The 15,353-nt window shown below is 40.4% G+C and overlaps 1 protein-coding gene across 1 annotated transcript; it reads right to left on the reverse strand.

Annotated features, from left to right (window-relative positions):
- Nucleotides 1–5,076: 5,076 nt before the first annotated feature.
- On the reverse strand, nucleotides 5,077–13,125 carry tubb3.L (tubulin beta 3 class III L homeolog). Its single transcript, NM_001094986.1, has 4 exons — nucleotides 13,063–13,125; nucleotides 8,794–8,902; nucleotides 7,445–7,555; nucleotides 5,077–6,999 (listed from the first exon to the last, which is right to left on the reverse strand). Exons 1-4 carry the CDS (start codon nucleotides 13,117–13,119, stop codon nucleotides 5,927–5,929), a joined length of 1,350 nt encoding a protein of 449 aa, NP_001088455.1. The 5' UTR covers nucleotides 13,120–13,125; the 3' UTR covers nucleotides 5,077–5,926.
- Nucleotides 13,126–15,353: the final 2,228 nt, after the last annotated feature.

Here is a 15,353-nt window from a genome sequence, read left to right on the forward strand (position 1 = left end):
GGAAAAAAAATGTTTTCCGATGACAGGATCCCTTTAAGTAAGTCATTTACTGTGCAAAAAAATAAAAATAAACTTTTAGTGAATAAGATTTATTAAACTTTCACATCCACTGCTTTTAGTGAATTCTTTGCAATAGTGAGGGTTCCCCTTGGACATATCAAAACCGCAACAGTAGTCAAAAGCTTGCCCAAGAGCCAATACTAACAATTAAAATCTTAGCTTCTGTTAGCAGATCCACCTCCACACAAATAGCATGAAAATGATGTGCCAAAGAAGCGAAAGCAGAAAGTTAATACAAGCATTGGACCAAATATCCAGGATGCAGGACCTGGGGTTTTCTGGATAACAGATTTTTCTGTAATTTGGATCTTCATACCTTAAGTCTACTAGAAAATAATGTAAACATGAAATAAACCCAATAGGCTGGTTTCCAATGAGAATTAATTATATCTTACACACGTACTGTTTAATTATTACAGATAAAAAGGAAATCATCTTTAAAAATTTGGATTATTTTGATAAAATAGAGATGGCCTCCATGTAACTCTGAGCTTTCTGGATAACAGTTTTCCTGTTCATTTGAAAGGGGGGATTCACTTCTAAGTTAATGTAATTGTTATTGCTACTTTTTATTACTCACCTTTCTATTCAGACCCTCGTCTATTCATATCCCAGTGTCCTATTGAAATCAGTGTATGGTTCTTCAGCAAGCAGATTGCTGAAACGGCATATTGGAGATCAGCTGAATAAAAAGCTAAATAACTCAAAACCACAGATAATAAAACATGAAAACCAATTGCAAATTGTCTCAGAATATCACTCTCTACAGGATACTAAAAGTTAATTCAAAGGTGAACAATCCCTTTCATGTTTAAATGATTTTTAGTGGATTTCAAGCATGGAGATGCAAATTACAGAAAGATCCCTTATCTGGAAAATCCAAGGTCCCGAGCATTCTGAAAAATATCTGGACCAAGGGATTACAAGGAATATTCAGCACAATTCTAAGGAATGTGCTATTTTGTCTTGGTCACAATATGCTGAGTCTAACCATGCATGCATGGGACAGAACCAACTCTCTGTGTGAGGGGAGTCACCGGGCAATTCAACATCTAGTATAACATCATGGGCACAAATCCATAAAGGAGACAGTATGCCAGATTAGCAGTCCTGTCTTCTCAAATTCCCCATTTAGAAGCAGTAGCCTGTCTTTTCAAATAATTCAGTAGAAAAGGCCACAAGTGTAAATAAAGTCCAATATTGCCATCTACTGTTATTTAGGCATTTTGTAAATTTTTTTGCAGTCTCTGTCTGGGCTGCTTTTGTACATATTCAGTCAAGTACGTTTCCATTCATGTTGTTCTGAATCTCTGATAAGAATCTGCAGCTGACACACTTTAGCCCTAAAGCTACTGCCAGGCAAAGCTTTTCCATCTGAAAAGTTCTGGGAGCAAATAAGCAAATAGTGTATCTTAGCAGTGATAGGAATGGCATCCAGTGGCGTAACTACTAGGGGAGCAGGGCGATTGGGCCAGGGCCCGCACCCCCTCAGGACCACTGACTTCGGGTGATTCCAGGCGGATTCCGGGGTACGGAGGGGGGCAGGGGGCCCGGCTGCACATCCTGCGCCAGGGACCGCCCCCCTCTAGTTACGTTGCTGATGGCATCTGTCTATCACTCTGTATTTGGGGCCTACAAATGCACACGGGAGAGTTATCTGACCAATATGCTCCCTGTTTGCTCAGTGACAGCTGGATCTCTTGCATGCACTTTTTTGGACAGCACAGCTCCCATTGACTTTAATGGCCTGTTCCCCTCCATTTTATTTGTGCATTTATCATTGGAACCGGAGCAATGGGGATTGGCGCACGGGAAATTGAAAAAATTGTTGTATCTCCTGCACAACCCCAGTGTTTTTGAACCAATGTGGGTGTGGTTGGGCAACATGCCATCCCCTAAAATCCTGCTGCCCTAGTCTCAGGCCTTGGTGGCCTTTCCACAAATCTGGGCCTGTCTGCAGGTTTGGGATAAAGCCCCATACCTCCCAAAATTTTGAAAAATAAAGAGGGACAAAAAGTTGCCTATGTGCGGTGAAAGTTTTTTTGACCACGCCCATTGTGTGGCCACATCCCTTAATTACAATGTTCATTTTACAAATTTGGCAGGTTATGAAAGTTTTTTTGACCACGCCCATTGTGTGGCCACATCCCTTAATTACCATGTTCATTTTACAAATTTGGCAGGTTATGAAAGTTTGAACATATTTCTGTGTTTTTTTTTAGTTATTACAGCTCTGCTAATGAAGGTGAATTGCCCTTTAATCTGTGAGTCTAACTCAGGGGTAGGCAACCTGCAGCTCCGGAGCCTCATGCGGCTCTTCATCCTGCTTGCTGCGGCTCAGTCTTGCGGCTTTGCCTGTCACGTCATCTATACAGCCTTCGCACCTGCTGGCGGCTTCTTGAGTGTGCGACCCCAGTAAGCTAGCAGTTAGCTTACCGTGGTTGCACACTCAGGAAGCCGCCAGCAGGTGCGAGGGCTGTATAGACGTCCCAGGAGTGATAGGCAAGACAGAGCCACAGCAAGATGATTCATCATGGTCCTTACCGCGGTCACACACTCAAGACAAGAGAGGAAAGATCAACATGGAGCTTCAGAAACAGAAGTCACATTAAACAGATGAGAACAGTAGAATTTAATAGGGCTATTCAGTGTTTAATTTATTTCAAAGTAGGCCTACACATGCACACTGCACTTCTGTTTGTTGTATTCTGTTGTTGTAACAGATAAAATTAAAAAAAGGTTAAACCTTTTATAAAGTTTATAAGCTGTGTTACGTTTTGCAGCTCCAGACTATTTTTCTTTAGTGGAAGAGGGGGCAAAATTACTCTTTTGATAGTAAAGGTTGCTGACCCCTGGTCTAACTTTTCCCAAGGGACCTGTAATCTTATATTTTTACAATTACTTATATAATCTCAAAATTGTTACAAAAGTATTTTATCTGCTGCTGTAGAATAAATAATGAAGACCATTGGAAAAGTTGCTTAGAAGTGACCATTATGTAACACACTAAAAGTGATCTTAAAGGTTAACTACCCCTTTAATATATTTCAGATGGTTTTAACCCTGAGCTGCTGAAGGGAATCCCTATTTACAGTATGTGGCAGTTTCTCCAGAGTCCTGATGACTCCCTTTTTCCTTGCCCTGAGAAAAGCACACTTTGCACTTCAGAGCCCTGACAAGGACCCCCTTTTCTTCCGCACCCCAAATAGAGGGCATTTTTCTGCCACTGGGGTTCCCTACTGACTTTACATACACAGTTCTTTCATTCCTACCGTAATGTGCCTTTAGCCCGTACTGAAATTTGCTGCTTTTATCTGTGCCAATGTAAAGCTCTGCTTCTGATTGTAAACTAGCATTATACAAAAAGGGGGGTTGTGGGAGCACTCAAAAGGCTAATTTAAAGTGTAAAGCATTTGTTATACTGCAGTGGAGTAAATGCTATGATATCTGGTAATTTGGTGGTAAAATACCCTTTAATGCCATGGTATTAAGTTTTACTATAAACACATCATTATCTTACAAACAGCACAGGCTCGTTTGTCTTTCAGACTAATTTTCTTACATGGCACACCTTCAGATATGTTAATCAGTAATAGAGATACGGGATCCGTTACCTGGAAACCGATTATCCAGAAAGCTCCAAATTATGGAAAGGCCATCTCCCATAGACTCCATTATAATCAAATAATTCATATTTGTACCATGATTTCCTTTTAGGAATGAATCAGTACCTTGTACTTGATACTTAGGCATAATTAATCCTACTGGGTTAAATGAATGTTTAAATGATTTTGTAGTAGTATGAAGATCCAAATAGCAGAAAGATCCGTTTTACAGAAAAACCCAGGTCCTGAGCATCCTGGATAATTGGTCCCATACCTGTACATATAATATCAAGCTCTGTGTGTCAAGAAAACTCGCTTGTACCATGATTTGGCTCGTTGCAGGTACATTAAATAAATTCTAATTTACTGGCTTTGTCTGCTGTCTGCGATTGATTGATAAATTTTGCTCTGGAGTGTTAATTTTCAAGCTACAATAAAATCCCCTTTTTACATTTTTCAGGATACCAAAAAAATTGTATAAAATCAGGAAAATGCATTATTTATTTATGACACAAAAACATAAAAATTGTGGGATGTAAAATTTACGTTTCGCTGTTTTAGATACTGTGTTAAGACACAGAGCATTTGTAATACTTTTGTGTGTTTTGCTGTAACCAATGCTTTGGTATATCAACCAGTGGCTCTTTTTTGCTCGCTAATAGCTAAGATTGAAACAAACACCCTTCTCTGTCCCACCCACACCTATCAACCCTTTCTCTTGCACCAGAATGTACAAATGTGCCTAATTATCGTGGATAAGGTTTATAGCTGCGCAAGTTACAAGAAAACAAGCCAGGTAAAATACTGTAGTACTTATCTAACAAATGTACAGTAAGTTCTGCTTTCTAGCTCTGGGCTGATATGACACACAATGCCTCAGTCTACTTGTGTACTCTATAAGTCTGTGTTTTATAATGGTTCTCTTGTGCTTTGTTTTGAGTGAAACAGACTCACTTTCATTTCACGCTTGAAAAAACTCTACATTCATGTATTTATTTAACTGTGTATAAAATACAGTACTCTGTCATCTGAACCTGTGCAAAGTCCTGCTCTAATGTCTCAGCACAGAAATAGACCAAATGATTAAATAGATCACAAAGACAGCACAAAGTTGATAGCTGAATAGATAAAGGATTATATTTATGTATACATTCATATCAACACAGACTCAAAACTCTATATATGCAAAACAAAGACTTCATTGTTTGTTGGCTTGTTGATAAGAAGATTGGGCCCTTGAGGAATTCTGCCCAGCTTTTGAATGGTTACTGGTGTCTGTGGTCTCAGATTCAGTTCAGATATGAAAGTGTATCCTGAATGCTGATCATCTGATATTTTGCTGTGAAGAAGTAATTAAGAATGAACACATAGCTGCCTGTTCCATAATTAGAAAAAGCCTCACATTCACATGTTGAACAGCAGGAAGTTTATTTATTTAAAAAATAAATAATCCAGTAAAACAGATACAGACAAAAAAAAAACATAAAAAGATATCAGACAGAACAGATAAAATGGTAAAACACAATCAAATGTGTATGTACGACGAGGAGATCTTTCTGCTGCTTGAGCATTATGCAGTGTACGTCTCAGCAGATGCCATAAATGCACATATCTTCCTATTAGCATAAAATACTTCCTCAGATCCCAAGAATACAGTATGCTCACATCTACAGCTACCTTCATATTTCCTACTGCTTTGCTTAAACATTAAGCTCTTCAGGGGAGGAAACCTCCTCTCATACACACGCATCATAAGCTTATATCACTAGTCAATGATAACCCACTCATTTTTAAAAGCTTTCTCCTTTGTTAGCCTCAATCATTATAACAAAAACACTTCCTCAGGGGGCATTTATTAAAGTTTAAAATGTTTAAATCTGTTCACTGGAGCCTGCAATGATATGTTGTTGAATGCTGAACATTGCTCTGCTGCTGAAACTGGCAAGCGTTAAAAGGGTTATTAAGGTGCAGTACCTTTTAGCAGTGTCTTTTAGTAACAATTGTGTCCCAATTTTCTCATCAAGGTACAATGACTTTCTGTAAAGAAAGATCTTCACCTTCATACCAGCTATAAGCATAGTAATTACTGCATTGCTCTTTGTCAGCAGAAAGAAAATTGAAGGGAATTGTGGAATGAGACACAGGTTCTGAAACTGGAGGGTACTATAATCCTAACTTAGAAGCAACACATGTAGCATGAGTGGACTTCCTAAACCTGTGGGGAGCTATCTCTGATGTTCTCTGGCTTTGCAGTGGTTCCTTTATTTCCCCTGAGCTTCAGACTCCTCCTCATCATCTTCATACATTTCACCCTCTTCCTCTGCGGTGGCGTCTTGGTACTGCTGGTATTCTGACACAAGATCATTCATGTTGCTCTCGGCCTCTGTGAATTCCATCTCATCCATGCCCTCTCCTGTGTACCAATGCAAGAAAGCCTTGCGCCTGAACATGGCAGTGAACTGCTCAGAGATACGCTTGAACAATTCCTGAATGGCAGTGCTGTTGCCAATGAATGTGGAAGACATCTTGAGGCCACGGGGTGGAATGTCACAGACTGCAACTTTGACATTATTGGGGATCCATTCCACAAAATAGCTGCTATTCTTACTCTGGATAGCGAGCATTTGTTCATCCACTTCCTTCATAGACATGCGTCCTCGGAAGACAGTGGCTACAGTCAGGTAACGCCCATGGCGAGGATCACAAGCGGCCATCATGTTCTTGGCATCAAACATCTGTTGGGTGAGTTCAGGGACAGTCAATGCCCTATACTGCTGGCTGCCACGGGCAGTCAGTGGTGCAAAGCCTGGCATGAAAAAGTGCAGACGTGGGAAAGGTACCATATTGACTGCTAGCTTACGCAAGTCTGCATTGAGTTGGCCGGGGAACCTCAGAGAAGTGGTCACTCCACTCATTGTGGCACTGACCAGATGATTAAGGTCACCATAGGTTGGAGTAGCCAGTTTGAGAGTACGGAAACAGATGTCATACAAAGCCTCATTGTCAATGCAGTAAGTCTCATCCGTATTTTCCACCAGCTGGTGGATGGAAAGTGTTGCGTTGTATGGTTCAACTACTGTGTCAGAGACTTTTGGGGAAGGGACAACGCTAAAAGTGTTCATGATGCGGTCAGGGTACTCCTCTCTGACCTTACTTATTAAGAGAGTACCCATTCCAGAGCCTGTGCCCCCACCCAGAGAATGAGTGAGCTGGAAGCCTTGAAGACAATCACAGTTCTCGCACTCCTTGCGAACGACATCCAACACAGAGTCCACCAATTCAGCTCCTTCTGTGTAGTGACCCTTTGCCCAGTTGTTACCAGCACCGCTCTGTCCTGAATGGAGAGAAAAAGTCAAATCTTCAATTCAAGTAAATTGTTAATCTAATAATGCAACTGTCTTTGCACTAAAGAGACATGATGTGACCTCAACTCATTACAATATAAATTGTAATATGTTTTGATACAACATTCTAATCTGTTTTTTGAAACAAATGTTTGACTACTTTTCTCTTCTTTTCTCTGTGGTATTTGTATAAGTAAAAATGGTCCAATTTATACAAGCCCATGTGTGGAGCAGTTTCTCAGAGTGATATACGTATATATGTAACTGTTTTCTTGAAGCATCTGCATATGTAACTGCATTGTTATTGTATAGAAGCAAAACTGGGTAGTGCTTCTACTCACATAGAAGCTTATATTTGGCCCTTTGTGCTGTAAAAATCAAATCAAAAATTCAAATCAGCTATGATTAGAGCATGTTCTGCACAATTCTACATACCAAATATGAAGTTGTCTGGTCGGAAAAGATGTCCGAAGGCTCCAGAGCGGACACTGTCCATAGTTCCTGGTTCTAAATCCACTAGGATTGCCCTGGGAACATATTTGAGTGCTGCAAAAGCAATAAAAAACATCAGTATCAGGCACCAACAATACACAGTTGCAAAATGGTCTTGTTGCATAGTAAATAAAGTCGGTATGGACATGATATACTGTATACTCTTGTATAGTATTCATGGTTGGGCAACCACAGGTTGTTGAACACCAACTCCCAGAATCCAAAAAATATTGTGGCTGCTAAGACGAGTAGTGTAACCAGATCTATACAACAACTTTGTGCATCCATTTCTTGTGTAGGCCTAAATCACAAAAGCAACACTGCAATTGTTTATATTTTAATTTTGTAGTGATTTGCCTTTTAATTCTGAGTCTTTCCACTACAGAATGTATACTGCTTTATTGTATCATCCCCCAAGCACTAAGGAAAGGTTACCATACAGTCTCAAATTTTTGGGTATATTTATCAGCGAACAATTAGAGCTCGCCATATACTAAGTGATATTCTGCCACTCTCTATTCATTGCTATAGGATTAAAAAAAATACTATTTATCTAAGGAGGGACACTCACTTTCACCCATTAATAAATATGCCCCCCAAAATCACAAAAATCAAGAGTGGTATCATTTCACTATGATGGAATTTGACAAACTCTGTTCTCACACTATGATAAATATGCCCCTTGGTCAGCCAGCTTGGATGTTTTTAACCATACTACCTGGCCATCTGGGCATATATGGCAATTGAAGATGTTGTTCAGACTGATAATCCTGCAGTCCTAGTGATATAAACTCAACATTTGTTTATATTTGCTGCAGAAAATTGTTTTAGTAAACTTGTACTGTTTATGTTGATTCAGAACGGCTCTGTTTTGAAATACACATTTATATTGCCTGGCCCTTTCCTTATCTCTAAACCTAAACTGCTAATATATGTGCTTTAAGCAAATCTGCTGTGAATTCTGAACTTCTGCACTGCAATTGGTATTCATTATGTGGCACATACACTGGGAATATAGTAGATGAATAAAAAGGGGATATAATTGTTAAGGGCATCATAAGAATGACAACATTTAACGGAAAATTGCCTTTTAAATTTGCACTTTTAGAATTCAATGGGTCCTTTAAATCTTTGTGAGTAGGATGTGTGTGACGGGTTTGATTGTTACACTAGGAGTGTTGGGAACTGTGTTATGGTTCTGCTTTACAGATCTTGAGTCAGTCTTTTGCTAGTTTAGAGAAAGCTGCCTTGTTTCCAGTTCTGGAGGGGGGTGAATGGGTGGAGGAACTTACAGGAAGCTTCATTGTAGTAGACGCTGATTCTCTCCAGCTGGAGGTCAGAATCCCCAATATAGTTTCCGCATGGGTCAATACCATGTTCATCACTGATGACTTCCCAGAACTGTGGAAATGAAAGCAGCAGATAAAAATAACAGGTTAGGGAACCCAAACAGTATTAAAATAATGCATTAATAATAACTTTTAGTTGTTTCAAATGAGCACAATACTAGCTATTTATATACACACTGTGATCATTCATTACCACGTAGCATTCTCAGCACAGTGACATCAGTGGAAGACCCCAATAACAACACAACAATGTTTTGTGAACATAAGTAACAGTTAAGCTGATCACTTTTTAGATGGCTGAAATGATTCAGAATTCAACCTTATAAAGACAGTTAGGCCTCTTTCACAATTACCATGTATAACCTTCAGAAATTTGAATAACAATTGCATATTCCTTTTACGTTTGCCGTTGCCATCTGTCTAATACTATATTGCTGCCTGATACTTGATGCCAGTGGTGTTAATAACAATGAAGGATACGAAAAAATCAGGGTTTCCTTACAGTTTGTGGAATCATGTATGTTTGTGTAAAAAAAAAACACAGTTATATACAAATATATTTTTGAAAGTTCAGACAGTGTTTATGAAGCTTTGCATCAGTCCAAATGAAAAGAGCTTATGTAAAAAAAAAATTCCCTTTAACTTACACAAACTTTACCCAGAAAGGGCTTGCACTGGAACTGTCTGTGGTGCTGAAATTTCATTTGGGGAGAGATATGGGAATCTTTCATTGTGTCTGATTAAAGGAGAAGGAAAGGTAATTTTTATTACCTATCTTTAACTGTTGCCTGATCGCACCCCTCCTGAACTGCTATAGTGTCACCAGGCAATTTGTTTTCCTGCACTTACACTGTGCCGTCAAATTTTTTCCCTGTTACTGAGTTTGCGGCCGCCATGTTGGTCACGATTACGTATCCATTGATACGAAACGCGTTAGGACAATTTGATTTTTAATGAGATGAAATAAACTTTTTCTTTTACCTCACCGGCTGGCTGCAGGAGTGCGTGCACTTTCTTTTGACATGTACGTCATCATGTATGTCACATCCTTAGTCTCCTCGTTAAAAGTGCGCATGCGCAAAACATCGATTGTATGGGGAAGTAAGCCAATAATGTGCGCTTGCGCAGAGCTTGCAGAATTTCTTCAGCACATGTGTGAGCCCTGACAGTGCCGGTTTTGTTAGCAGGGGGATGTCTTCTGTATTCCATGCACCTAGCAACATGTTTTACATTGACCTCTGAATGCAGCTAATGGGGAAGACATACAGAGCCACAATTATTGTAAGTAGTTCTCCTTTTTGTGGCCAATATATAGAAATGTATTTGTTTTTTACCTTTCCTTCTCCTTTAAATCATTACGGCTTGTTTAATAAATAAGAGCCAAAAACTTGCTTCAGCCAGATTTCTTTTAACCAACAATTAACAACTCTTTCCAGTATCTCAGTGTTATTGCAGATCATTTGTGAGTTTGCAAAGAAGAAAGAAAAAGTACAACTTTTGTGGCCAATATCATTAGAATGAGGCTTTGTACTGGGTATATGCACCCTGGTGACACCCACCTTCCACCCTTTTTGTATGTAGTGCACAAGAGAGAATTTCAAACTTTAAATTCAACAAAGACCAAATTCAAGTAATCCATGTACACCATTAATTTGGTTGACAGAAAGTCATGGAAAATGCACTAAAGGAGTCGTTTTGTGCTGCAATTCTGCAGTTTGGAATGTCAGCATCTAGCAACTAGGCAATGATCTTTGATGAATGTAAAAAAAAAAATTACCAATCTACTAAGAATGTGAAAAAATCAACACATTTCCTTCAGGAAAACCTATTGAACTTTGATAAATCTGTCCCTATAATGTTATACTAAAATTTAGTTTCAAGGGCAGTTCTGGAAAAAAATGTGAAAATACATCATGCACCCGATGTCGCTGAATTGTCAAAATGCTGAGAGAATGTTCACATTCAGTCCATTTGATGTCAGGAGGGTGTGGCGCAGTCTGTTCTCATACTAAATGGCCTGTTTCCATGGTCACAGGGTAAGAGCTTCGGATGCGGCATTTTATAAAGCACGGACGGGCACAGGGCTTTGAATTTCCTCAGAGAGAGCATGTGGCAACAGCTCCTGTATTACTGAAGCCCCTGGGGCAAAACAAAACCTGCTGTGGCCACTAACATTCCCATTCCCTGGCTCTTGGGACCTGCTGATGTCTGTATAGTCATTACCAGCATCTGTCAGCTTTCCCACTGAGCAACGTCTGTCACAAAGGGTGTGACATTTCAGTTCACTTTAAGAAACCTGCATAAATCAATGTGATCCTAATAATCTGCTAGTTTTAGCCACCAGTGTGATTAGAAGCTTTTACTTGTATTTTAGCATTTGGGTCCACCGACAGTGAAATAACGAACGAGCGGCACCCCCCCCCCAGCCAACAAGTGACTGGCAGCCCAGGCACAGACTGTCATTCTTTGTCTAGCCCTATAATAAAATTAGTGGTATGGATGATGTCATCTTTGAGCAGTGCTACAAGTTAGGATGGGCCAATGCGACTACAGGGAGGGAGGAAGGCAGCATTAATGAACAATGCAGGCCTGCTTTATCCAGCATTGGGTAGATACCATAATCATATGTAAAGCAAACGTGTGCCTGTATATATTGGTTTCTGAACAGATTGCTTGGCTCTGGGGAAAAGTGCATTACAGCTCAACCCCCTTGAGGGATATTTGGTGCCTCTCTACTACTTTTATCCTAATGTACTAATCAGTAAAACCTTGTTAAAGATTTCCTGTGCCCCTCCTCCCACTGTCAGAAATGGAATCTCATTGTGCTGGTTCTGCTGCTAGATCCCTTTAATTAAATAGGATTTCTTTCTCTTAGCTCTTTTCCCCACTGAGAAAAAAGAAACAAGACGTTTGTATCATGACCCAGGACAGACATGAAAAAATATACAGTTGTGCCAGAAAATCTATTACTTTTAGCTGTAACCTAGACAAAAAAAATCCATAATTACTTGAAGCGTCTTTCTCATAACCCACACACCCTTTCCCTGCCAGTGACATTGCAGATCAGTGCATTATTTCTCTATTTCAGAAGCGATGACAGGTTAAACAGGTAATGGGGAATTTCATTCTATTTCTTCTTTCTTTTTTACATTTATTGAATATGATATTGCATAGGTCATACTTATATACTATATAGTCTAATCATTATACAGCCCACCCGTACGCATCTCTGAAGTGTAATTCTTGATATCATAACGATAATGCTATATATATATATATATATATATATATATATATATATATATATATAAATATATAAAATGAAAAAATTACCAGCTTTTCAGAAAATTTTTAATACACCTCTCAGTGATTCGCAAAATATCTCAGTGTTGCTGGTCATTTTTCATTATCTAATTTATTTACCTTGCACCCGAGGCAAACTTTAAAAGCGGAGTGCTGCCCACAGGAAGATATATATATATCTATAAATACGCATCCCATGCCAGACACTAAGCACAGTATCAATAACCAATGAGCTTGGCATGTCCTTGAGCTCTATTAATTGACTTTTTACAGTAACCCTTTATAACAAGCACACTGCATGGAGCATGCGGCTGTGTCTGCCCTTGAACACTGTACGTCGGTACATCATCAGCATTTCTTGGTGTCCCCCAGTCCCTTTGTGTGCCCCTGTTGCAGCAGCAATGTTAAGCCCACCCTTTGTTCATGTGCTGCAGTGATGGGTGTGGCTCTGCAGTACTGAACTGACATTTAGCCACCCTCTGCTCCCAGGCAGACTGATGGGACATCAATACTGAATCTATCCCTCCAGACTCCAGACAATGGGCAGCAGCGCAAATCCCACTGTACAAATGATTTTTGCTTACAGCAAACCCACTTCTCAGTGACACTAATGGGGAGACGCTGAGACAGCAAAGATACAGGTATGGGGCAACTTGTTATCTTCCATTATTGTTGAACTAGAACTCCCAGCCACAATGCATTGTTGTAGCTACAGGTTGGCAAGCCACCCCTTTTTCAGAGGGGTACAGGGAGTTTTCTATGCAATGTCTGGACAATATGCAACTCATTTTGACAAGGATCACTGTTAAATTCACAATAGTCTATAAGATCCTTCCAAAATACCCTATTGGGAGAGTAAGGAGGGTTAAAGGAATAGTAGTGAGTGATATTAAAGGAGTGAGATCCTACCTTGGCCCCGATCTGGTTGCCGCACTGGCCGGCCTGGATGTGCACTATCTCCCTCATTGTGACTCGTTCTGCTCGGGATGCGGACACTGGAGAAGCGTCAGGATTAAATACCCTGCAGCCCCTTGTCTCCGCCCCATTCGGCCAATCACAGGCCGTCTGCGAAATACTGCGACATTGCTGCAGCATCAGCACCGATCACGAGAACGCGCCCGACACGCCCAGAGAGAAAAGGCAAATGACAATGCGATTCTGATTAGGAAGAGGGAGCGGCTGGAAGGAATAGGGCGCGGGAGCGAGGCTGGAACATGGGAACGAGGCTGGGGACAGGGGACGCGCACATCACACCCAGGAGACAAAGTACCCGACTTGTTGTCACACGGGAGGAGGGTTACGTTGAACATGGTGGGGTGCTGTCTTCATGGGGATCCTAAACATTTTGGAAATAAGTCCAAAGGGACAAAAAATTGCGCCACACCCCGTATTTACCATGTTCAATTTATAAAATTTGGCAGGTTATGAAAGTTTGAACATATCTCTGTTTTTTTTTTTACAGTTATTACAGTTTTGCCAATGAAGGTGAATTGCCCTGTAAGCTGTGAGTCGGGACCTGTTATCTTATATTGTTACAATTACTTACAATTACTTATTTGCTTATCTCAAAATTGTTACAAAAGTATCTTAGTGGCACCTGATAGCTGTTCTGGGCTCTCTACCAAAAGCCAATTAAGTTAGAAACTTTGTATCTTTTTCTGGCTGTTCAGTGCAGAGAAAGTCTGGACTTTTCAGTACAAAGCCTGGACTGCGGGTTGGGCTGTCAAAATCGAGACTATCCTGTTGAAAACGGGACATTTGGGAAGTATGCACACCGCGTGTTTTTTCCTCAACTTTGGGACTGGACAGTGGATTTCACATCGTGGCTTTAAAACTTTTCTCTCTGCACAAACACCTGTTGGGGAGTGCTGGGATTTGTCGTTCAGGAACGGCAGTGGAGCGATAGGTTTCGAACACTTATAACTGCATTGTAGACATGTACTTTTAACTTTGGAATATGGAGTCTACTGCACTGGAACATAAGGGCTGCTGGCTCAGAAAAATAATATGTTCTCTGGGTTTTATGGGGGGAAGTTGGTGTCACCAGCAGGACAGGGGCAATGAGGGCGGCCTCTATACACAGAGCTGTGTGCTCCATTATCCATATCTTCCATGGCCTCTTGCCCTGCAATTGGCATTTGTACTTCAATCTGAGCGGATGGGATGTACAGAGGGAACCCTCCTCTCTCTCTGAGAGTCCCTGGTGTTTTAATACATGAAGGCTCAAAATGACCCATCCCCAGAGACCTGATAATAGTGACTGTCTATACCAGTGATCCCCAACCAGTAGCTTGTGAGCAACATGTTGCTCTCCGATCCCTTGGATGTTGCTCCCAGTGGCCTCAAAGCAGGAGCTTATTTTTGAATTCAAGGCTTGGAGGCAAGTTTTGGTTGCATAAAAACCAGATGCACTGCCAAACAGAGCTTCAATGTAGGTTGACAATCCACATAGCGGCTACAAAATGGCCAATCACAGCACTTATTTGGCACCCCAGGAACATTTTTCATGCTTGTGTTGCTCCCCAACTCCTTTTACTTCTGAATGTTGCTCACGGGTTCTAAAGGTTGGAGATCCCTGGTCTATACCATCTTGTAACAGCCCCTCTGTCATTTATCAGAATGTACAGATTACCATTCTGGACCTGACAGTTGGGAGTTTGCCTGAAATGTGATAAACACAGAGCCTGTGACAGTTACTCTTCTGTGTCATTCTCCCTGCAGTGACAGTCCCTGTAGCGCGACCTACAGACAAACCATTTGCCACTTTTCATATAATGCTGAATCTAAAGTTATCTTGATGATTTCCATGCAGTATTACACAGAATTCCAAGGCTGTGGAGTCGGTACTTAAATACTTCTGACTCCTCTGTTTTTAAAGGAACAGTAAAGCCAAAAACCAAAAGTGTATCAAAGTAATAAAATATCATGTACTGTTTTCTGTACTGGTAAAAACTGTGTGTTTGCTTTAGAAAGACTACTATAGTTTTTATAAGCAAGCTGCTGTGTAGCCATGGGGGCAGCCATTCAAACTGCTGGAAAAAAAGAAGAAAAAGCACACGTTATATAGCAGATAACAGATAAAACACCATTGTATTGGACATTGCTTATGTTATGTGCTATGTAACCTGTACCCTTTTTGCAGCAGCTTGAATGGCTGCCCCATGGCTACACAGTGTTACTCATCCTAATGTAATTTCCAT

Source organism: Xenopus laevis, chromosome 4L (genome assembly GCF_017654675.1).
Source record: "Xenopus laevis strain J_2021 chromosome 4L, Xenopus_laevis_v10.1, whole genome shotgun sequence".
In the NCBI taxonomy this organism is placed as follows: domain Eukaryota; kingdom Metazoa; phylum Chordata; class Amphibia; order Anura; family Pipidae; genus Xenopus; species Xenopus laevis.

Excerpts from the sequence above, each read along its gene's own strand:
- tubb3.L (NM_001094986.1), bottom strand. The coding sequence starts at position 13,119 with ATGAGGGAGATAGTGCACATCCAGGCCGGCCAGTGCGGCAACCAGATC. Across the intron at positions 7,556-8,793 it reads CTACTACAATGAAGCTTCCT|CACTCAAATATGTTCCCAGG; the intron begins GTAAGTTCCTCC and ends TTGCTTTTGCAG. Across the intron at positions 7,000-7,444 it reads ACCAGACAACTTCATATTTG|GACAGAGCGGTGCTGGTAAC; the intron begins GTATGTAGAATT and ends CTCTCCATTCAG.